The sequence below is a fragment of the Phaenicophaeus curvirostris genome, chromosome 20 (assembly GCF_032191515.1).
Source record: "Phaenicophaeus curvirostris isolate KB17595 chromosome 20, BPBGC_Pcur_1.0, whole genome shotgun sequence".
Lineage (NCBI taxonomy): Eukaryota > Metazoa > Chordata > Aves > Cuculiformes > Cuculidae > Phaenicophaeus > Phaenicophaeus curvirostris.
In genome coordinates this window covers 11,053,140-11,077,421 of record NC_091411.1, presented here as the reverse complement: position 1 = coordinate 11,077,421, position 24,282 = coordinate 11,053,140, and the positions used below count along the sequence as shown (strand labels likewise).

The 24,282-nt window shown below is 46.6% G+C and overlaps 1 protein-coding gene across 3 annotated transcripts in view; it reads right to left on the bottom strand.

Annotated features, from left to right (window-relative positions):
• GSN (gelsolin) overlaps nucleotides 1-24,280 on the bottom strand; it is a 31,304-nt gene extending 7,024 nt beyond the window's left edge. The window contains exons 1-7 of one of the 3 annotated variants that reach the window (XM_069873386.1): nucleotides 24,271-24,280; nucleotides 15,445-15,497; nucleotides 3,315-3,516; nucleotides 2,327-2,481; nucleotides 1,496-1,657; nucleotides 1,115-1,264; nucleotides 743-832 (exon numbers count right to left, since the gene is read on the bottom strand). In XM_069873386.1, the coding sequence (XP_069729487.1) occupies nucleotides 743-832; nucleotides 1,115-1,264; nucleotides 1,496-1,657; nucleotides 2,327-2,481; nucleotides 3,315-3,516; nucleotides 15,445-15,477 (792 nt within the window). In that variant the 5' untranslated portion in view covers nucleotides 15,478-15,497; nucleotides 24,271-24,280. Of the gene's footprint in view, nucleotides 1-742; nucleotides 833-1,114; nucleotides 1,265-1,495; nucleotides 1,658-2,326; nucleotides 2,482-3,314; nucleotides 3,517-4,618; nucleotides 4,840-15,444; nucleotides 15,498-24,270 lie in introns of those variants that run through there. The other 2 variants (XM_069873385.1, XM_069873384.1) reach the window with 2 other exon arrangements.
• Nucleotides 24,281-24,282: the final 2 nt, after the last annotated feature.

The following is a 24,282-nucleotide window of genomic DNA, read 5'->3' as shown; positions in this document are numbered from 1 at the left end:
CCTTCTAAAGCAAACCCTCTGCTCTGAGAACGGGAGTGGGCAGTTCTGGTAGCTGGGAATAGGTCTCCCTGCATTAAGTGGGTTTGCCCGAGTTCCTCCACTCCCTAATGGAGCTCTGAGCATCCTGTTCGAGTTGAAGATGTCCCTGTTGCTGCAGTGAGGTTGGAACGGATGACCTGTAAAGCCCCTTCCAACCCAAATCATTCCATGGTTCTATAAAGGTTCACACGACAAACTATCCTGGCAGCTATTCACCATGTCACTACCAGAGAACTCTGAGAGGAAATTCCCGAAGAGTCTTGGGTGTTCTCCCCCAGTTACACTTGCTGATTGCAAATGTCACCTTTCAAATCATTGCTGTTTCATACTCAGTGGGTGTAGAAAGGGGTAGATCTTGGTTTTCAGGCTCACTACTTCTAGATCTTTCCTGTCATCTTCCTAACACAAAGCCTGATAATACAAAGGAAAATGCTCATTTTTCCCCATTCTTTTCACATTCTGCCTGTTCCTTCAAAATTCCTGGTAAGTGTCAGCTGTCTCACTACAGTCAGAAGTGGTGACAAAGACAACAGAAAGCATGAGAGCATGCAGTGTAAGCAACCAAGGTTCACACATTAAACTTGATGAAAAGCTAACAGCACTAGGACTCAGCTCAGTTCCTTCCTGCTATTCCAGCTCCATCTAATTGCACAAAGATCACTCCATTCTCCACAAGGACATTCGTCAGCGTCTGTCTTGTTACCTTGTAGAGTTTAGCCAGCTTTCTGTTGGTTGTATCAGCTTTGGTGTCATCAGAAGCTCCTGCTGGCAAACTGGGCTTTGGTCCCAGGACCTGTGAGGAAGAAAAAGCATTACCAGTCATTCCAAGAGAATCTCTGTTCCCCAGATGTTCCAGCCACAAGAGCAAGTAGAGGAAACTTCTAGATCAACAACAGTGAAAATACACTCTGATGTCCCCGCTATGCAGAGGACCAAGTCTGCATTAGTTGAGTGTTTATACCACTAACACTTCTAGGTAAAGACAGACACTACCACGCATGCCTACCCACCCCAACCCTTCTTCCACACACCGGCCTTCCCACTCCAGCACAGAGAAACAGATAAAGTGAACAACCTGAAGCATTTCCTCTCGCTCTGATCCTTCCTCTGAAACATAGACCTTGGCACGACCATTCCGCTCATTGTCCCGAATCCCCTTGGCCAGCACAGTGGCCTTAAGCCGTTCCTGGCGGTTGCTGTTGGAGCCACACCACTGGAAGATGTTCTGGAGGAAAGAGAAAGAACATAAAGCAGTCAGAGCATAACAACTGCCTCTCTAGACAAGACAGCAGCACAGCTGAGACTAAATATGTCAAGAGTCTGTCTATGCAAGGTTTTGGAACGCCCAACACTTGAGATACCTTCCACAGAGTGGGGGAAAACATCCCTTCGTGACCTAATCGGATGTCTCCTGCCCCTGAAAGTCTGCTAAACCTGTCTTTTACATGGTACTTACACTGCCGAGGTCAAGGATGAAACAGTCCCCTGTGTTGAAGCTCTCCCAGGTCACAGGGACCTCTGTTGCTCGGACTGTTCGCCTGCCTTTGACCTGCAGAAGCCTCTGCACGGTTACTTCATTGGGAACCACATGCCTAAAGCCAGAAGCCACGCCACCGGCCTAAGGGAAAACGAAGAAACAACAGTTCATGTGTGTGCTGCGGCTTCAGAAAATGAAAGTTCTACTGATTTGCTATCACAATGGCGTTGTTCCAGTTTAGCTCCCTGCCCCGGCTCAGTTGGCAACTGAACTGGGCAGTTGTATCCCATTCCCCGACCCCACAGGAAAAGCGTTAGCTCAAACCAGCACATGCTTGGAAAAGTATCTCCCACTACGATCCATCTACTTTACCAAACATTACGCATGCTAAGGAGATGGGCCAAGCACAAAAAAAGACTGGACAGATTAAACTCCTGTTATATAAGTGGGGAGAAATTAAGTCTACTGAGTAGGCGTTTCACATTAACTGAGATTGCTGTTTCTTAAACTCACTCCAGACGTCTTGGGACTGTTCTTTCCTCTGCTTCTCAAAGAAAAACAAAACCTCAAGTCCTAAAATGTCCTGGGGCTTTGCTTGTGTATTATTAATACAGCCAAAGCTCTCCCACCGGGATCTGCTGTTCTCCACCCTGTCAGTTCCAACTCATTGAAAACATCTGGTTGAGAATGGTTTTTAAGCGACTGGAAAAAGCTAAATTCTCATTCTTCAGAGAATTGGGCAATGGGCAGGATGCCATTCCTTGCAAACTTGATTCAGCCTTGTAGTATAAAGACCCAGTCACCACTTACCTTGTACTTGATGCCGGATTTGAAGTACCCCAGGAAAGTTGAGGACTCGTGGCCCTGCACTTCGCGATGCTGAACTGCCTTCCCCTGCAGGTAGTCATCCATCTGGACAGTGAAGATGGCAGCTGCCCCACGCTCATCCTGAGAGCTTTCATCTCCTAAGAAAGGAAAAGGCAACAGCTTGGAGGGAACGTAGGGTTTCTGCCTCTACATTCAACTGTGCAAAAACACCAGGGAGAAAGCAGATGGCTGGGAAGTTTCATATCCAGGAAGGTCTGCAGTGCAATCACATCCAAACTTTTCTAATAATGACCCCACACAGAAGTAGAAATTGTGTGTTTTCCTGGCAGGCTTACAATGCCACCATAACTGCTGCAGCCCCACTGCCTCACAGCTGCCTTTGATACGTATCATTCCCTTTTCTTTTGCCATTTCACCTTGTCCTGAAAGGAAAGTGGCTATGGAGCAAACACAGAGAGAGATGAACCTGCAGGAGGACATCAGGCTTCAGGAAGGCTGGGGATACTGATGGGGCACCAGTTCCCCAGCAGTTTGCCACTCTGGAACTCTTTGGTGGGCAAAACCTACAGTCGGATGGCTGACGTGACAAGCCATTACACAAGTATCTTACACAACTTTAACTGCGATGTTAAAGCATCTTGGGTTTGCAGGATGTGGAGGAAGCCTTGCCACGTTACTCAGGGATATTTGCTGCAGAAGGGCAGCTTAGGGGTCTGAACTTCAGGAGGAAAAAATCCTCCTCATTGAGACAGGAAGATAACAACCAACCCTCACCTTTTCAAAGAGAAAGGTCCCTTCCAGCCCAAACCATTCTGTGATTCTATGATATGCAGCCAAAAAAATTACATTCTCACTGAACTGCCAGTTCTACTTTTCTTTTCCTGGGTAACAGTGGAGAAGGCTGGAGTAAGAGAGGATTAGAGTTTGCTTTGGGCTCCCAGCTTGGGAGGGTCACTCCCCTCAAACTTACCTAACCAGAAATGCAGGTCGTACTGGAGGTTGCCGCTCCGCTGTCTGATGGTGTTCAGCACCAGATAGGAATCTCCGGTGAAGAAGTCTCCATACAGATTTTTTGGCACTGGTACCAAATCAAATTTCTCGATCCTCCAAATCTGAAGGCCAGGTTCCTTCCCAGCCTTCAAAAACTCAGCGTGTTCCACCATGCTGACAGGCTGGGGGTGAGACAGAGAGCATCGTTCAATATGCATAGTACCTGGAAACATTTCTAAACTATATCGCTTCTGAGCTCTTAACTGTTATTCCAGGCAATAGTGAAAGTTTCCTTTTTTTCTCTTGCACTGAATTTTGAAGGAAAAAGTAAACAGGGGAGGTGAGGGTGTTTCTCAGCTCATCATTGTTAATTTTTGCTTCTAATCAACTCCGCTTCCTGGCTTACCTCTGACTTACTCTTTCCTAGATACCCTCTTCTCTGATTTCTGCCCACCTCTCCTGATTTTACTCTACACATTTTCTTTACTAATTTCTAGTTTTTCCATATAGCACGGAAGTGACAGATTGATCCCCTTGCTGACTATCCTTTTCTATAAATGCTGCATGGAATTGATGATCTTGGAGGTATTTTCCAACCTTAATTATTGTATGATTCTATGTTCAGTACTGTAGGAAATACACTCCTTTTAACTACACGTTGTATATTTTGCACAAACATTCTTTACAGTTTTCCTGCATTATCTTATCCTGCTCTTTCTGTCACACTAATGCAATGTGTTAACAATATGCAATCAATTCTTTTAACAAACATAACAAAAGCTTTTCTACAGTATAAACATTACGCTACAGTAGAAAAGAATTCACTTTGGTAATACTGAAAGGAAAAGAAGCATTTTGGTTGCATTGGCAAAGGTTTGTCCCATTTTGCAGCATGCCTTTGAATGGTATCAGACAATAGGGAAGAAAAAATTAAAACATGATATTAGAAGCATCCAGGATTTTGATGGAGAAGATAGTATACAGTAGCTGATAGACAAAAGTACAACACGCTCAGCTTTCAAGACAGAAATAAAGAATGTTACGAACTAGAAAGCGAAATAGCAAGTGAGCTACCAAAGTGATTCCTAAGATAAAATCAGATAACAAAGACAGAAAACAACAAATATGATCCTCATGATTCCAGTCAGCCTGACTTCGTTTCTCCCAAATTCCAGCTATAAAATTGGACACACTCCTTATAAAGAGTTCAAAGAGAGTGTGACTCTCATAAATAATTGAAAAACAGAAGCTTTTCCACATTTGATTGTGATGTTAATCACTTACCACAGCTGAAAGCACAACAGCTGCTGTAACAACATATCCAAGCCCTGTGACAGACATGGAGCTCACACAGTTCAGCTGCAGGGCCAGAGCACAAAAAACGGCAAGAAAAAGAGAATTGCCGCCCTGTTTGCCCATTTCTAACAGCTCATGGGCTTCTCCCTTCTTCTGCAGAAGCTGCAGGGAGTCCCAGCTCTCTCCTCCTCCTGCTGCTAGTAAAGATGAACCACAGAAGCCAATCTTTTATCAGGGACAAACACACCCACCCCCTCCGCAATACAGAGGCGTAACGTGTTTGTGCAAACAGTCCTCTTGGAAGTCTGGGAGACTCCTTCAGCCACTTAGAGACGCTTAATCCCAACAGGCAATAACTTCAGACAATATGTTATCCATTACAGCCGACAGCGCGATCACGCTGAAACAAGCCAAATATCTCACCGTAAGGCCAATGAGAGAGGAAGAAATTAAGAGACATCAGCCACAGAGGCAACATTTTGTCAGCTGAAAACTGCAAATAAATGGAAAGTTGATGAGATGCAGAGGAACAGAGAGGCTGTTCCAGCTGGCAAGGGCTGCAGAGGAAGAGATTTTGGAGATAAGAAACACAGGGAAGCACTGAATGGATACAACTGAATAACCTGAGGATGGAGGGAACACATTCTCATCTCTGTCAGAGAAGCAAGATGCAAAAATCACTACAGGCTTTGGATGTCTTACACCTCACATTGCAGGAAGCCAGTCTGTCCCATCTCCCAAGTGTTTGCAGTAAGCAAACTGTACAGAAAGAGTTGTATCCCACTTTCCACTGCAGCATCCCAGGAACAGAGCGGTGCTACGCGTGGAATAGGTCTGGAGGTTGGAGCAGCAGCATCTGCAGTGCAGCATATGCCAAACACTGTCCAGGGGGTGCGCAGAGACCTGTCCCAGACACACTCTCCCGTACGCAGCTATGAATATCCTGGAAGGTCAGAGAAGGATGCTGGGAGGAACGTAACTAATGCCTGCTGGTTACTCTTTTGATCTTAACACAGCCAGGAATGAATTTACAGGTGGTCTGAGGTTTCCCTTCGCAGAATCTCTCAAAAGATGCTTAAACAAGGGGCCAAATCCCCTACCCACAGACGTCCACAACAAAACTTCCACGAGGGAAAGATAAGACCCACTTTGTGCTTTCTCCACTCTCCAGGAGAATATTTTTTTATTCTCATCAGAACACACTGCTTCTCTGTCGTTCAAGCAAATGCGTTTTGTTTTGAAAAGTCCCCTTGGCAAACTCCAGTTTAGTTAATGCACCTTTGAAATTTCACTGGAAAGCCTCAAACTGCAATAGGTAATAAAAACAATGTCTCAATCTTGCTGGCATTTCTGATCTCTGTGAAGGAAGTTCAGAATGTCAGAGGTCTTAAGGCCCAGTGAAAAACATGTTGGATCCCTGACTCCAAGGAAGACAGCTGTGAGAGCTTTCTGCATCTGCAAAATTCCTAAATCGCAACGACTGGATTGCATAACATTACAGACAGACAGGTCCCTTCCAAATGGAAAAATACTTCAGAATTCTTCTTATTAAATACCTCTATAGGGGCACACTTGGCCAGACTTCACAGACTGAAGGTAGTAAGACCTAGGACAATCTTCATCCCAGTTTCGGGTACGTTCTAACCTGCAGATATGCTCATAAGTAGACACGATATTTTGGAAAAACAATTTATTCGGCCTTCTAATTAACTTGCCATTTAATAAGTTTTGCCCTCCGTCCAAGCCTGCATTGCTAGAGAAGCTGTGGCTGCCCCAGCCCTGGAGGGGTTCCAGGCCAGGCTGCATGGGGCTTGGAGCCCCTGATCCAGTGGGAGGTGTCCGTGCCTAGGGCAGGGGTGGGACTGGGTGGGCTTTGAGGTCCCTTCCAACTAAAACCATTCTGTGATTCGATGATTGCCAATCAGCAGCAGAATGTAAATAAAGGCTAAAGAGGGAAAGAGGACGACAATGACTACATTATATATTATAGCATTCTTCGGCTAAAACAAATCTGAGGCATGTCAGAAGGGAATAAGCGGAATACACCCCAGCAGCTAGTGTGGTTCATCACTCCTGTCAGAAACACACTGTTGTTAAACTGAGCCACAGAACTCTGTGCTCTAGATGTTTCATTGAGGGGATGTGCCAGATTCAACTGCCAGGACCCTGCTGGGAAGGACGTCCTGCTGGAGACATGGGAAAAAAGCGCATTTCAGGCTAATGGTAAATAAAACTATCCAGCTTAGTCACAGAAAGACTGCTATGCAGAGCCAACATCTTATGCAAAGGAAAGTTATTTAAGGAAAACAAGGTCTGGAATACAGAATTTCAGTGCAGATGGATCACCTAAGTGACACTTGGCTGCACAGTGATAAAAACAAGAACTTAAGAAGCCCAATGATTTGAGCAAACAGTGGACAACAACAACTTCTTATGGTATCCAGATGTGCAGTTAACACATCGCAACAGGCCTAGCTGGGAAAGCTGTATAATAGAGCCCAGCCTACAGAAATCATTGCAGGAGAGACATTTAGAGCGAGTACATGAAACAGAGAGACCCAGAGGTCTGATCACTACATTAACAGCAGCCTGGTTTAAAATGAACCATGCCTGTTGGGGTGATGAGGCTTATTATTGCAGTCTTTCAGGACTCAAAGGGGGCTTATAAGAAAGACGGGGGAAAACTTTTTAGCAGGGCCTGTAGCACTAGGACAGAGGTAGTGGTTTTAAAATAAAAGAAGGGAAGTTTAGACTAGATTAGGAAGAAATTTTTCATGCTGAAGGTGGTGAAACACTGGCTCAGGTTACCCAGAGAGGTGGTGGCTGCCCCATCGCTGGAAACGTTCAAGGTCAGGTTGGATGAGGCTCTGAGCAACCTGATCTGGTTAAAGATGTCCCTGCTCCTGCAAGGGGTTGGACTGGATGGACTGTAAAGGTCCCTTCCAACCCAAATCATTCTACGCTTCTATGATTCTCCTGTCTCAAAATGCATCAGAAGAGAATTGTGTCTCCCTTACATTCAAAAAAACACCATTCAACAGCCTAATCTCCTTGCAGCTTTCATTCAGTAACCAGCTGCTTACAAGAAAAAATGAGCACAACATTTCATTTTGAGCTCAAGTTAACTCACAGATGTACATTCCCACAAATACAGCAAGGCCTTACCTGCCCAGGAAAGCTTGGCTGAGCTAAACGAGAGTGTGAAACAAGTGGTGGACAGCCAGATCACCATGTGGTTGTTCTCATTCACCGCTCCAGTGCCTGGTTCACGATAGGTTCCATTAATTTGTCTAAACTTGCTGCATAAACAAAGCCCACACAGACAGGTCTGCAGCCAACACCACATTGCACCACAGCATATCTAAACCACCTGCTGCTTACTGCTGCAACAACTTCTGCATTTCTAGGTGGAAAAGGCTGTGGTTTTTATTAATGGAGAGCACTTACAAAGCATCAAACTAACTTGCAAATACAGACAGAATTTCTAAAAAATAGGAAGAACAGTAAATATTCGTAGAGTCTATGTCCACACAACATTCATGCTGCAAAAATGCTTCTTGTCCATGAATCCTTATTGTACCCTGGGGTCAAAGAGCTGCATTTCCACCCAGCTGATTCTCTCTTTCCCTCCATTTATTTGCCAAAAATTGCCAAGAGAATACAGACTGAGAAAAAAAGAAATAGTAATAATAATATATCTTTTCAGGAAAAGAGAGACTCCCTTGTCTCATAGCATTCCAGACCTCCCATGTCACGTGCCAGAAGCACATCGCCACTGTATTTCTGCTGCAACAACAGGAAAACTGTAAGTCACTGTGTTTTCCAAGCAGCAAAGTCGTACAGCCCTACTAGAGTGATCAATCCCAGGGGAAACAACAGGTTGTACTTGTGACAGCAACGCTCCCAGAGCAAGGGCTGTGTTCTCCCGATCACTGTCCCAAATACTGACACTGAGGGATCAAACACACCACAAAGTGTTATTTTACTTACTCCAAGTTTAGCTGTTTGTACACTTTGAAGAAAACCTACACTTCCTGACTGCCCAAGCAGGTATTTCTTTTTCTCTCTGATGCCTTGCCAACCCATACAAACTCTGATGAATTTACAAAGATTGTGAGAGTAAACACTACAGTCATTGAAGTTCCAACAATAAAAAACTCAAGACACGATGCTGCAAAGAAGAGATAAAGGGCAACAGTTCAGCACAGCATTAACAGCTGAGGACAGTGCACGCTGCAAACAGAAATACTTGCCTACTTCTATAGACTCCTTGCCCAAGCAGTATACATTACGACTAACTCTTCCAAAAACCACAGAAAATAAATCTGGTGAGACTTCAGCTTTGCTGCCAAGGCAATAGGCATTGAAAAAAACACCTCTAATGAGAGATCAGATCTGTTTTCAAACTCCAGACAGCCCTAAATTTGTACACCCATAAAACTAAAACTAACTCATTTCCTTCTATCTCTTGAGGAAATGAGTAAACAAAGCTTACTTGGGACAAGAGCATTGATGTGGAAGAGCCTCCTCCTACCCTAGCCATGGTGGCGCCAAAACCGATTTAGTTTCTCGATATGAGGAGCAGTATCATTACCGGTATTCCTGCCAGCTACACCTGGCAGCCAGCCCCAAATCTTCAGTCTGGCATTGTCCCTTCAGCAGCTCCCCTCCATTTAACATATGCATCAGATTCCAAGAAGAACGCGGATCCACAGTCCTAGACACAAAGTCCAGCATTATCTGTACAACTGGTAAGTGGGGGTTGAATTCATAAGTTAAAATTCCTACTAAACCTCTTGAGCAAATTAGCACACCCAGATGATTGGAGTATCGTTCACTTTTTCCAGCTGTTTGTTTGCATTATGAGTCATGACAGCCCTATTCTGGTCTCTCTACCTTTTGAACACGATCCACTTTGCAAACAGAGGGTTCAGCCTCATGCACCAGCACAAAGGCCTGAGCTCCTTCTCAGTTGCACTGATGTAAATCAGGAAGACTATTGCTTACACGGATAAAACTTTTGGAGAATATATAAGTCTCCCATCTGACACACCCAGAGAAAATCTGCTGATACAATCAACTGTTTAAAAGCCCTGCCTTAGGAGCATAGGCGAGAGCTGAATCATGCTCTTAAACACACACAGCAGAGATAAGTGCGGATCAGTGGAAACCACTGACAGCTTTCACTCAGCTCTCAGCCAAAATGGATACTGAATTATACACGAACACAAATCATTGTTCAGTTCTGAAAACACGTCTTAAGAGGAATGCTTATGTAACCCATAAGACATAATCCAGCACATTAAAATATGACTAGTATCCCACATTATGTCCCATAGAGAGCTCTGGTGGCAACAGCCAGAACACACAAAGCGAGGCAGTGAAGACACAGGCAGTGAAGCTTTGCCTGTGGCCAGGGCAGGGAAATGACACAGATGTTCCTCCTCCCATCACCATCCCGACTGCTCACAGGGGAAGTGACCTGCAACTCTAAGCAAAGTGGTTTTCCCCCAACAAGTAGCCAACAAATTCCTCTGCAGCACAGACGCCTGTTCTATCCATTATCTGTAACGCAAAGAAGGCAGTAATAAATTATTACTGGAGAAGAAGAGCTGGAAACCAGAAGAGATGGCCTGAAATGGTTGGATGCAATGATACGATGTGTCTTTTCCAACCTCGTGATTCTATGATTCTATGAAATGAGTCCAAAAGGAAAGCACAAAACACAGCCTTGCACTGTAGGTGTGGTGCCAGACACAGGTGATGAGGTGACAGGACGGACAAGAAGCCATTGCTGCACGTATGGCAACAACAGGAGAAGTACATGCAAATATTAAGGTTGAGTATAAAAGATTTGTGAGCAAAAATCGTGTAGATGAAGCATCTCACGCCACACTGATGACGCACAGGATGTCCAAGTCCTGCAGCAAACTCACCACAGGCTTCGCTGCACTGGAACCTGGGGTGACTGCAGGGAAAGAGCGAGCTCCTGCCTTCTGAGTCAGCTCTGCACAGAATTTAGCTTTCCCTCTCAAAAACCTACATATGAAACATGAAGCAACTCAGAATTAACAAAAATTAGTTCAGTTAATGTACATCCAAAATAGAAGCATGGCTTTTACATGAGGGACGATGATGAGAACTTGAGGCACAGCCAAGAGATGGAACCAATGGAGGGGTTTGGTGCTTGCCTTTACCTGCTGACTGACCTCCTGCTGCCACCAAAGCTTCCTCCAGCCCCGAGCACACACACCTGCAGCTCTGCACAGAGGGGGACGAGGCTTGCCCATTTCCCTTCACAAACACTGTCTTCTGAGTATAATAAATCAACCTGGAGACACGCAGAGTTACGAGAGTTCCCCTTCCCATTCAGCTATGGGTTCTCCAAGCACACGCAGGTGTGGCCACGACATTACTGGCTCTGGCTGGCAGGGACAGAACCTCTCGCAAAGGCTGGTGTTCAGCTCCCATCCCTGCGGTGCGCAGCCACGAGAGGGCAATGCCATAGACAGACACGCCGAGATACTCCCTTCTTCCTCATCGCAAAGCGGTCGCAGCTCTGCCTCTGGGGATCAGAGTGGGTTTGTTTTATTTTTAGCAGGATTCAGGCTTCGGTGTTCGGCGATGAGGAACCACAAGCGTTCTCAAAACAGGCAGCTAGAAAGAAGGAAAAGTCCTAATGGTGATAGCTCTCATCGCAGCAGCCTCCGTCCATTCTGATGATTCATTTCCTCCAGTGTTTTAAAGATGCTGTTTTGAGCTGTAGCTTTATTTTTACTGTGTGTGGAAATATTTGGTAAATAACATATGTTTAAACTTTGCTTTTGGATGGCGTCCCACTGACTGACTAGCTCCTAATACAGACAAAGAGTTGTTTCTCCCTCTCCCAATTGTGCTGGGACATCAGCTGAGATCAGTTCCAGCTCTTCAGGTTCTCAGTGAGAGGTGAATGAAGGACAAAAGAGGAAGGGGAAGACCAAAAACACAGCCTGCAGTCAGAAAAGAACACTTTGAAATGGGTAAAAGGAAAAATAAATTCAAAACTTCAATCAGTATCATCTAACCCTTCCACCCAGTCACCACCACATCCCAATTTTGAGGAGAAAAAGACAACAACTCAAATATCGTGACTGAAGATGCAGTTACGAACGAAGTCCCAGACCAACCCAAAGCAGGGAAAAACAGATAAACTAAAACAAAGTTTATTCTGCAGAGCGAAGTGCGCACAGGCAGAACTCCCCAGAACACCCAGCAAATCAACCAGCAATCCAACGCCCGTGGCACGACCGCTCCCTCAGCTGAACGTCAGTGATCCAGCAGGGCTGCTCCCATCTGGCACCTTCAGGTTGCCAAGCACCCCAGGAAAAAGCTCCCGGAGCTCTATTTAACTCCACTAATGTCAGAGCTCTATTTAACCTTGCAAATTCATCCTCAGTGGATCAGTAGAGATAAGCACTTGGCAAACCCGCTGGGAGTCAAATGCTCGCTGTTACAGGCTGCTACTTCCTCTCCAAACTTTTCTGACCTAACTTTCCTTCATGGAGCAGGTGGGAGGCACTGGGAGCTGATACTTTATGAACGCTGCCTGACCTGATTTCACCTATGACAGATTTAACAGTAACAAACCATCAGGCAGCTCTCTTCCCGTGCCCCGGATACACACCTGGATCAGCACTACATATTCTGAGCACCTCCACACGGCGATGGACATAGGAGGACTTGTGCTACTGGAGAAGCATCGCTGCTGTCACCAGGCAGCTACCAGCAGCGTGGCTGTACCTGGAGGGTGAGCAGTATGTGCACAAAACAGAGTCACCCAGCGGTGCCAGACGGCTGCAGGAGGCCTGATGAATCTGCTCCAGCAGTCAGTGCGATTTTGCTATCAGGGAGCTGAAGGCTGCAGGATGCAGTGTAAATATTGGAAATGTGCCAATGTCTGCCACTTCTTGGGAAGCAAAGAAGAGGCAGATGCGTATCTCCTGAAATCCAGGCCTGGTGCAAGTAAAGTCTGCTCAGACACTCCTGACCCCAACTCTTTTATTCTCCTTACTTTAGAAAAAACACAATCTGAATTCAGCCTTCAGTCCAGGAAATGCCTGATCAGGACGGATCCCGACTGCCAAAACTCACAAGCACAGACCTAGAAAAACTGCCCCTGCAGTTTTCAATGCTCTTCCTTTGCCTAAACTGCCACGAGAGAGGAGACACCGATGGACCCTGTGACAGCCTCTCTGCTCCCATGCCCCTAGGACTGTGTCCAACTGCGTTCCCTACCCACACTGCCATTGTTTCCTGGACAAGCAGGCAGAAAAACACTTCCCAAGCTGACAAACAGAGTTTTCAGCTCAACAGCTGCGCACTATCCCCACCTAGAGAGCTTGTGGCTGTCATGGGGAAAAAATTCCAGCATGGCTGGTAGCTGAGAACTCCACATTTATTGCTTTCATGGGAAAAGCATTAATCATCCAGAGCATTTCTTGCCAATGTCTGAAGTGATTAATTAATGATAAAGAGTCTGAAAAGACAAGGAGTTGAACTAGTGATGTTAGAAGCAGAACAAATTACATGGCAGCAGTACACAAAGCGATAAGCTGCACAAAAAAAGGTAACTTGAGGTTTTCTTCTTAACATAAAACCTCAGTGACTTTTGAAAGCCACTGCACAAGAAGCCTTTTGAGTCTTGAGTTTGAAAAGATTCCAAAGACATCAGAGGTAGGCATATAAAATAACAATATATTAATTTTTCTTCTCAGTTTAAATCTCTAGAAGGGCTATCAAATATCTGGCTTGGAGAACTAGACAACCACTGATCAACAGAAACAACACACTGCTTGTTACTGACAAATTGCCCATACCAGTATTTTCTGCCTTTTCATTTAAACCATTTGATACCAACCAGGCAGAGACACACCAAGAACTTGGTTACTCACACGACAACTCCCGAGTGCTGTGAAAGCAAACAAAAACCAAAAGCCGCTCCTTCTTCCTTGACAGTAGTCAGTTTTTGTGCTCAAGCTACTTGATATCTGTGTTTAACCACGTTTGGCTTTACTGCAACCAATCTGCAACGGGGTCACACCAACTTGTATTTAAAAAGAAAGAAAAAGAGTGAGGATTTCAAAGCAAAACTGGGAAATGATTGGTTTGTGGAGCTGCACATTCCTGTTCCAACATCCTCTTTCACATACACGTGACTGAGTAGCCACATTGATGTCCCAGACTAGAATTAAAATAAAAAGCTTGCATTTGTCAAGAGAGTTGAACCCAGATAAAAATCCTGAGTAATAAAATACGTCACAGCGCTATTTTAAGAATGATTGCGCTCCCACTAGGACTCTGTAGAACATCCAACGTACAACAAAAAGTTACTTTAGCTGAACACAGGGTGGAGAGAAGCCCTGGCTCAGTCCAGGTCTCTGGAAGCAGCTTGCTGATTCCGCTTGTCCTGTAGGGAGGCTCATGCCTCTCTTCTTCCCCAGCAGCCGCACTCCCCCGGAGAGACACTGCTGACCATGCTACAAATCCAGCAAGTGCTGAAGCACTCACGTAAGAATATAAACTATCTCCAAATGCAGCCTCCTAATGGAACAGGCAGCCAGTCTTTTAGCTGGAGCTGGCAGCAATGCCCCTCGGTAACACGATCAGATGCACAAAACTCAACTGTGGAACACTATCTGCATCCCCGCTTTGGTGATGAAAGGGACAAACTCACAAACCTGCTGGACTTGTGCCTGGGAAATCAAAGCTGAGACTAGCAGTAGCATTTTTGCTTGGTCATTCTTTAGATGTTCAGAAGTAGCCAAAGATTAATGGCTGGTTCAATTTCCCCAGTGTTTTCCCCACAGTACTGGAACTTCATCCAGCTGGAGAAAGCCTCTACTCCACTGGGAGCAGGAGGCATTCTCCTGGGGACACTGCAAGTACTCTGCTCTCACTGAAGCAAATTGTGATCTAAACACTCCGACAAACACTGGAAAATCCCTCCCTGTATTTTAAGACTTAACACTTCAGAAGTCAACCACCCACCAATGAGGTGTAAACACAATTCCTGCTGAATTCTAGTGAAATCCATGCAGCTGGACTTCTCCCTGCTCCAGCAGGGGTCTTGTGACGGGATTGGCAGTAGAGATAACTAACACCAACACGCAGGGCTGGTGCCTAAGCACAGGGGACAGAAACGGTGTCACCATCCGCACCCTCCAGAGGCAAAAAGCCAAGTTCAATCCGGAGCCTGGAGCCACACCTGGAATATATAGTGTGTGGTGGGCAGGGAAGCGGCTGTAACGCCTGCAGCAGCTTTCACACAGAGCAGGTGCCCAACAGGGCTGACTTCAGATTTTCTCTGCTAGTGCTACAGGTTAAACCTTGATCTCTTGCCTCTCTGCAGCAGGGACTACGGAACAAACTATCTCATGGACAACACAGAGAGGCCACTTGGAATTGCCAAGGTTGTGCAAGACCTACTCCTCGGTACTCAGGTTTCACATCCAGACAGATGTTATACAGACTTCTGTAAAATAGTTTGAGGATCCCAAAGGATGAGAGACGTGTCAGGAATCCCCACCCCCTTTGGCTTTGGAGCAGGACACCCTAAGCCGAGCCATGCCATACCCCAGGAAAGGGAATTCTTTTGGTAATAAACTTGCATCATGCAGAAAGTTGATAGTGGGAAATGGAAGTTGTAACAATCAGTAAGAAACATAAGAGACTTGAGGGGAAACAATGCTAGAGTCATCCTTGTTAGCAAAGTCGGACGTTTGACATCCAAAAGCAAATAACATTCCAAGCAGTTGTATTCAAAGGGATCTACTTACTAACGAGGCCTCCTTGAAACAAGTCATCCCCATAACTTTTTTTTTAAACCACTCTTCCTAGGAAACATTTTAAATATGATTTAAGTCTCTACATTTTTTTGAATTTCTGTTCAAATAGAGCTTACAAACAGAGCTTTCAAACATTCTTCCCGCAGGCACAGGACAAAGCAAACAAAGCCCGGCTGTTCCCATCCCGAGACTGTACCTAGAGGCACCGACAGAAACTGAGCAGGGAGCAGAGAGAGAGGAATGGGGAGACGGGGGAGAAGGGAAGGAGAAGGGGGGAGAAAAGGGGGGGGAACGGGGGGAGAAAAGGGGGGGGAACGGGGGGGGAAAAGGGGGGGGAACGGGGGGGGAAAAGGGGGGGAAGGGGAAAAGGGGGGGGAAAGGGGGGAAAGAGGGGGAGAAAGGGGGGAAAGGGGGGGAGAAAGGGGGGAAAGGGGGGGAGAAGGGGGAGAAGGGGGGGAGAAAGGGGGGGGAGAAAGGGGGGGGAGAAAGGGGGGGAGAAAGGGGGGGGAGAAAGGGGGGGAGAAAGGGGGGGGAGAAAGGGGGGGGAGAAAGGGGGGGGAGAAAGGGGGGGGAGAAAGGGGGGGGAGAAAGGGGGGGGAGAAAGGGGGGGGAGAAAGGGGGGGGAGAAAGGGGGGGGAGAAAGAAGAACGAAGAGAGAAGAGAGAAGGGAGAAGGGGAGCCGGAGATAGAGGAGAGGGGGAACAGAGAGAGGGGAGCCGGCGACGCAGGGAAAGGGGGAGCCAAGAGGGCAAAGGGGTAGAGGCAAAAAAGGGAAAGGGAGAGAAGGGGAGAAGTGAGTTCTGCCCCTCCTCCCCCGGCACCCCCCGACCCGCGGGGGTCCCGCACCGAGCCCCGCGGGGTCTCCCTTACTCGGAGAAGGCGTCGAGCCGGATGCTGACGGCACTCACCGACCGCCGGGAGCCGACACCAGACCGAAGCCGCCTCCTCCTCCTCCCCCGCACCCCGCCTCCCCGAGCCCCCCCAGCCCGTACCTGCGGCTGCCGGGGCCCCGGGGGCAGCGCGGGGGCGGCTCCGGCTGCGACCCGCCCCGACCCCGCCCCGGGGCGCGGCTGCTCCGGCTCCGGCCACCGCCGCGGGCTGGGCAACCAGGCCCTCCCGCCCCCCCAGCCCCCCCGGGCCCCTGCCCCTCTCGGGGCTCTCTGCCCGGCTCAGAGCGTCCAGTCTCCCCTGCCTCTCTTGGGGTTCTCAGCCCTCCCAGCCCCTCCAGCTTCCCCTGTCCGTCTCGGGGTTCTCGGCCCTCCCAGCCCCTCCAGTCTCCCCTGTCCATCTTGGGGTTCTCGGCCCTCCCAGCCCCTCCAGTCTCCCCTGTCCATCTTGGGGTTCTCAGCCCTCCCAGCCCCTCCAGTCTCCCCTGTCCATCTTGGGGTTCTCAGCCATTCCAGCCTCCCCTGCCCGTCTCGGGTTTCTCAGCCCTTCCAGCCTCCCTGCTGCAGCCAGACGCTGCCTCGTTCGTTCGCTTGGCTTTGACACCTCACCCCAAGGCAGGGCTGACAGGGTGCCCCATGCCGGGGCCTGCTCAGGGACATAGTCACCAGCAAACCTGGGAAAGCTCAGTGCTCCTCTCCCTCTTCCCATCTCCCTCCAGGCTGGCCGCCCCTCGCTGCTCCAGATGGAACAAGGCGCCCGTTGAACCTGCGGAACAAAGTGGCCCTTCATTCACGTTGGTCCTGTGGGAGGCTTGGTGGCTGCATCGCCCACGGCAAGGAGACGGTGGAGGACTTGGTTCCCCACCCAAAACTGCAGCTGGGTCACCCCATTGCAAGGAGCTGCTGCAGGACTTGGTTCCCCACCCAAAACTGGGTGACAAAGTGGGAAATGAAGGCACAGTGAGCACTGTGAGCTGCCCAGAGCCGTGTTTGTGTTGTGAGCACACAGGGTCACGGCCGCTTTGCAGGGCATTGCGGGATGCTAAGCTGCTTTCCCTGAACTCCGTTTCACCCGCTCCAGCTCTGCCTGGCCACAGCCTCCCCCTACCTCATCCTGCTCCACATTTTTTTCCTACCTTTAACTTGAGTGTGTTAAGATCTGCTAAGGTCTCTTCTCTTCTCTGGATGTTACTAGTTTTCTTTTTCCTGGCTTTATCCCTGTCTGGTGAAATGCATCCAAGTCAGATGGATTGAGTTTTTTTTCTGTTTAGCTGAATTTTTGCTTGTGGTGTGCAAAACTTTGCACTAACTAGCAAATATTGCCCTATTTCTTGATACATTACTCCAACTTCTTCTACATGGATTTGCCTCTGCAACATCTCCCCACCTCTTCAAATCCTGATACAAGTCTAGCAGCAGCAGATGAGTTATAACAGTTTCAGCATGAAGACTTGGACTGTATCGCTCAAGTACTTGGCACATACCTTGCAGAGAAGATTCATTCCTCCCATGGTTGCGTTGAAGCTCTAGAAAGGAAATTCATCCTTAAAATCAATTTACTGTTAACCACTTTTTTGAGTGGAACATTGTATGCAGTAACACGTCAGACAGCTAGTAATATATTTTCAACATTACCCAGAAATAACTGAGTAGTCTAACTTCTTGCATTTTTCTGTAGTTTTTCCTAGACACTACAAGTTGTGGTGAATCGGAGACAGGCAGGCCACAGGCAGCTGTTGTTTTTTTTCTCTCTCTACATCGTGTAATCAGAGAACCATCTTGTGTTCTTGAGAAGAGCATTGTACCGAGACAGTGCCACCCTGGCAGGGGTTTTTACAAAAACGGTTTCTATGCCGTCAACAATGCCTTTGGCTGCTGCTGGAATTGCATAGAAATGAACAATGACGTGGTTAACGATGAAAGCCAATGGCAAATATATCTCCTTTGTCATCAGTGTAACTGAAGAAGACTGCTGTTATCCTTTTGTTTTATGAGAACATTATTATCCAGAATATTTTAGAAAGGCTAAAAAGTCTCTGCCATTTTGATTGTGCGACCTGGTAGAACTGTGCATAACCAGGGCAAGCGTCAGCCCTGGTGTAAGAATTCAGGAAAGGGAAGAAAGACACCAACGTGGCTGAGTCAAGACCTGCTCCTCAACAGAGCTTATAACTACAGGAAATTCTGCTCTTTCAAAATGTGTTTTCATTCCAAATGTAAATGTTTAATTCTGTTCTTAATTAAAAATAGAGACATTATAATCTGTAATATGAATTGCATTTATAACAATTGTTACACAGCTAAACCAAAAATTCTTTAACTGTCAGTCAAATCTGATTAATGTAAAGTGATTCAGCCTTTCAAAACCACTGTGGGTTATTTATTTATTTATTTATTTAAAGTCTTGTTAAAATTATAATGTTTCCATGGGAATCTTTGGTTCCGTTTTCCACAACAAACCTAGTCAACTGGAAACGCAGCTACAGCTGTGTTGTTGACCATGTGAAAAAGGGTGCTTGGCATGCTGAAACAGCAGAGAGTCACTTTTCAGGAAGAAACTTTTCTCACTACAGAGGGAGTGGGATGTGGAATTATATCTGTAGCTAAAGTAGAGTCAAGACAGTGCATTGATGTCAGGAAGAGCCTCAGGATGTACCGTGAATGAGAAGGGTGGAAACTTTTTGAGGCAAACTGTTGTGCTGTGCCAGCCTTACGTTCTGCACTTGCAAAGTACTGTTCCCTAACTGCCCTTCAGCAAGAAAATACCTTGAAACTGTGCACAAGTATCTAAAGGTGTTGGTTGTTCATTTCAACCATTGTTTTCTGCTCATGAGAAGCTCTGCATGGATCTAATCTTGATTTGTGCAAGACGATTGACTCATAGGTTCTTTCACCACTTCTAAGATTTGGTCTATGCATGTGTTGTCATATCAACCAGGAAAACCACACAATGTGTGGCTTTGAAAGGATGATGCCAGTGTTTCACAGCCAGTTCTACTGCTGTAACATCTTGGTTTTGGTGCCAAGATATAAGGTACTTGCTAAGTGATGCAGACAAGCTTGAGTGCAGCATTGAGGGTTAAGCTGAAGAACTGAAGCAGGTATCAGAGTTTAAATGTAATTGCCAAAATGAGTCAAATAAAGTCAATGCAGCTCAGCTTCATCTTTAGTCAGGATAAAAGAAATCATGCTGACCACTGACCCCATCAGCTGGAGTCACTGCTATATGTACCTGAAAGTTAGCGTTGAAAAACAGGCAGGCAAAGGGGTATCCTTCCAATTTGTCCCTCCATTCCCTGTCTTCAATGATCTATAACATTAACAGAGAACTCAGCTGATCTCCATCTACCTCCCACAGAATTACTGTTGGCCCAAATTCTCTTATATTATCAAGAAATTTATTTTGAAGCTTTGAGACTGTATAAGTGCCAGTGAAAACATGATTTTGGGCCTCCTATTTTATAAGAGCTGAAGGAACTTAAAAACTATAAAGAAGGAACTAAAAAAAATTTGAGCTCTGGGACATTTCTACAGACACCACAAAACTGAAATGGTGAGTTATGAAAGAAGAACCTAGCAACTCAAAATTAAAATAGAAGTAAAGAGCAGTTAGTCATTTCAGACCAATCCAGTGTTATGGGATCAGCTCTCGCAGAAGTGCATTCCAAAATAGCTCCTGAAAAATGCAGTGCTTCTTTCTATGTCTGCCTACATAAACTTCAACAAAACCAGAAAAAGAAGTTGAGGTTCAGGGGCAGAAAGATGGAAAAAGCCAGAAACAGAAGTTGAGGTTCAGGGGAAGAAGATGGAGAAAGCCAGAAAAAGAAGTTGGGGCTCAGGGGCAGAAGACAAAGAAACCAAGTCTAAGCAAACACACCTTCCCTTTGCTGCCTTTGTATCGGCTGAGATTATGCTGCAAATGTTTAAATTCTGACAATCTGGTCATTGCTGACATTTTCCTCACAGGTGCTAATTCCTGCCTCCGTGCTGTCCTGGGAGTGCCAGCAGCGGTGGTTTTCTGTAGCTGCGCTTCATGGATCATTTCTATTATAATGAGATTTCTCCTGCACTGTATGAGGCACTATTTCCCGTAGGATGAGCAAACCTGTGTCAGTGAGAGCAATACCGAGCACTGTGCTAGGCCTTCACGGCAGCTGCTGTGGCCGCAGAGACGGAACGAGAGCCCAACTGTTTGACTCGTGCTTTGACTCCGCATTGCTGAGCTTGGCTGCCATGCACTGTTCCCTAGTTTGTTCATGTATGTGGAACAGCCCCCCAGTGATCGCTGACAGCAGCCTTCGGCAAGGATTGAATGGACTGAGGGAGGACCAAACCCTCCCGGCCTGGAGATGTCTCTGTCCAAGTGGAAAGGTTAAAACAACCCTTCTTACTGCTGCCCTCAGTTAAAAAGAAGTGTTTTGGACAAAAAAAAAAATGACCGTAACTTTCTGTATTGTTCAATTCCATGCTCTTCACAAATGCTGCCAGCTAATTTAACCATTACTTTAAAAGTATTTTCCAAGGATGCATTCTAAAACAGGGAAGCAGATATTATAGATCGTTGTATGTAATTTATTTGAAAAGCACAGAATCCTCAAACCTTCTATCAACTGTATTAACTCTGAGTCTTTACTTTTCATGGTGTTTGTGGTAAAATAGTAAATCCAAGAGCAAAGCTCACATGACCAGAAAATTTAGATGCCATTCCTTCTCGACAGGACTTCAGAGACATGTAGAAAGAGCTTTTCAAGAGCAGGCTGCATAGACTGAGCAGAAATCCACAGAGAAGGGTGGGACGATAGGCAGTATTCCAGCTCTAGCAATTGAGTATTGTTACCAATTTAGTGGGTTTTAATTACTGTTGTTAGGTTCTGTCCAGATGTTCAGCATGAATAGGCTGAAGTCAGCCTTTTCTCAATAACAGTTGTTGAAAAACTTCTGCAAGCTTTCAAGCACTCACAAGAATAAAAGAATCAAAGAAAGAAATATAGATGCCTTTACTCAATCTCTGTCTTGCTCACATCTTTTGTGTAATTTATGGGAATATTGGTAAAAGCATGCAAAATTATTCAAATGCAGAACTTTTGAAGAAAACTTGTATTGCCTTTTACCTCATCTGACAAATGAAGGCTGTTTTATATAAAATATGTTTGAGACTAAATCACAGAAATAAGAGTTTCAGATCAAAAAGACCAGTCTTACTCATAATTAGGTAAAGGCTTATAATTTTCTTTGTAGCAGATAAGAAAAAGCAGTAATTATATTCCAAAAATGCCTTTTCATTTGTTTGGGATTAAAATACGTTCTCCACAACCACTAAAGTGATTCTGAGAAGTGTTGAGTGATTCTGAAGATGCGTCTGTGGGCAGTGGGGAGGAGAAACGCTGCCCTGTTCTGCTTCCATATGAGGTAAGCAGCTCTGAACAGGGCGAGGAGGGTGCTGAAGCCTGTAGGAAATGTGGCCTCAGTGTCTGTGCCTGCAGGGGGAAAGGGCCAGGACTGCTTGGAATCTTTGCTGGAAAAGAAGACCCCACACCCTGCTCATGTCCCTTGCAGGCTGTGCAGTCTGTTACCCTGTCCAGGGCATCACAGAACAGTGGTGGTTACCTGTCATGAATTCCATTGTGTAAGAACAGGCAAGGTAATACTGTCTGACTCTCTACTGAGACACAACCATGACTAGAAACGTAGTCAGGGGAGTTTTGTGTGATATTTTCACAATTTTGCATTTTAAAACCTGTTAAGCAAATATTCTGGGTCTGTGTGAACAGAACGATGTTTGGGGAAATACCAAGTGCTTTAAGGAACTGTAGTTTTCTTAAGACAGTAAACGAAATGTAATTGGGTCAAAATAGTCAGATCATTTTCCGTTTAAAGACTCCCTCTTGTGGAAATCATTCTTACTGACTTGTTTTGACCTATTTTTTGTAGTAAAAGTCACTCCATATAAGGTATCGCAAAACTTGAAAAGGGTTATCTGTGCAAAAGTTGGAACCCTGACAACACTGACAGCAGTTGTACAACTGGCACAGATTACCAGCAGACTTTATATCTTTCTACTGAGTCTTTCTGGTTTATTATTCAGAGATTGATTATTTATTATGTAGATGGGAAAAAAAACCAACAAACCGACAACCCACCTCATTGTTTTCCTTCTGCGCTTTTCTCCTTGTGTGTGAAGCTTCTGCCCAGATGAGGTGGAGTGGATGAGGAGGCAGCATCCAGGGCCTCCTGGTTTGGGGCTGAGTCATAATTAGGCGTTGGTGATTCATGGAGAGCAGGAGCAGTAGAAAGCAGAGGATTCCCTGTATGCTGCTGTACTAGGAAAATGGAATTAGTCATGTCATTGTAACGGAGATGGAACATGCCCATTCTTAGGGAGATTTCCATAGGAATGTTGGTGTCAGTGGCTTGCTGCCTTACGGGGAGGAGACACTGGTGCGCAACAGAATTTGGTGCTTTCCATAATGCGTGGGACTGAAATTAAATCCTGATTGTCCTCCAGTAGTCTGTTCAGAGAAGAGAATACATTATTTGGATTCAATGTCTCGTACGTATTTGGACAGGGAGAACCGCACCCAAGCCCTCACTGACACTCAATTCTGAATTAAGTAAAACTCCTCCCCTTGCTTTAGCTGAAGCTCTTCACTTTTGTGGCACTAAAGCTGCCCAAGTAAGCGTAAATCCTCCACTGAACACAGGCTGGTGGTTGCCCTCCAGCAGCTCCTGGTGGAATCCCACTTGACACGGAGCCGTGAACACCTTCAGCAGGACTGCAGACCCAAAAGCTTTCCACAGAGAATCCTGCGGGAGCTTCGGTGAAACCCAATGTTCAACTGAAAATCTGGAATGCCAGGAGTCGCTGTTTTGAATTTTTGAACTCATTACCCATTTCCATAATTTCTGTGTTCACATTGAGGACGATTTGCATGTCGAGATGAGAGTCTGGGGAAGTTTGTTGAGCAGGAGACACAGAAGATCCTCAGTGTTACTTTTCTTTCCTTTTTTCCATCTCCTGGATCACCGAGTTGTTTTGTTTGGTTGGTTTTTTTCATACATGATCTGTGAGATGTCTACAGCGTCTTGTGTTTTTAGGTCTTTCATATTTCCTGCTGTGGGCTTTTAAAAAGCACGTGTGAAAAATCAAAACGAAAACTAACAATCAGGGTAAAGCCCATCAGAGGACAGAGTAAAATACATGAGCTATAGCATTGATTTTGCTGGAAACTGGAGACAGAAACAGCTCCCCATGGTTCCTGAGCATTGTTGGACTCTGCTGGAGCACCAGCTTCCTTCAGCACCTCCAGGGATGGGGCAGCCACAGCTTTTCTTGACAACCAGGAAAACATTTTTCCCTAAGATCTCACCTCAATCTCCCCTTTCAGCTGAAAACCATTCCCCTCATCCTGTCCCTCCACGGCCTGATCAAGAGCCCCTCCCCAGCTCTCCTGGAGCCCCTTTCAGCACTGGAAGCTGCTCTGAGGTCTCCCTGGACCCTTCTCTTCTCTAGGCTGAACAACCCCAACTCTCCCACCACACTTCATCCGCGCTCCCGCTCCCAGAGACCATCCAGGAAGAGGAAGGGGAGGAGAACACTGCCAGCCCCACAAACCCTCCCGCAAGGCGTTGTGGAGCCGGGCTGCGAGTGCCAAGGGGCGCGAGCCCCGCCTCGAGGCCGAGGCCGCCCGGCTCCGCCTCAGGCCCTGCGAAAGGCGGGACCCCCTGTGGCGCCAACGCGGCGGCGCGCGCCCCTTCCCGCCCCTCGGCGCGCGCCCCGCCCCTTCCCGCCCTCCGAGGCCACGCCCCCTCACAGACCACGCCCCCTCCTCCGCACTCCCCGGCCCCGCCCCTGGCGCCGGCGGAGGGGGGCGTGGCCTCGGCGCGGCGCGGGGCGCGGCGATTGGCTGCGGGCGCGGGCTCTCGCGCCCACCTTTGTGCAGCC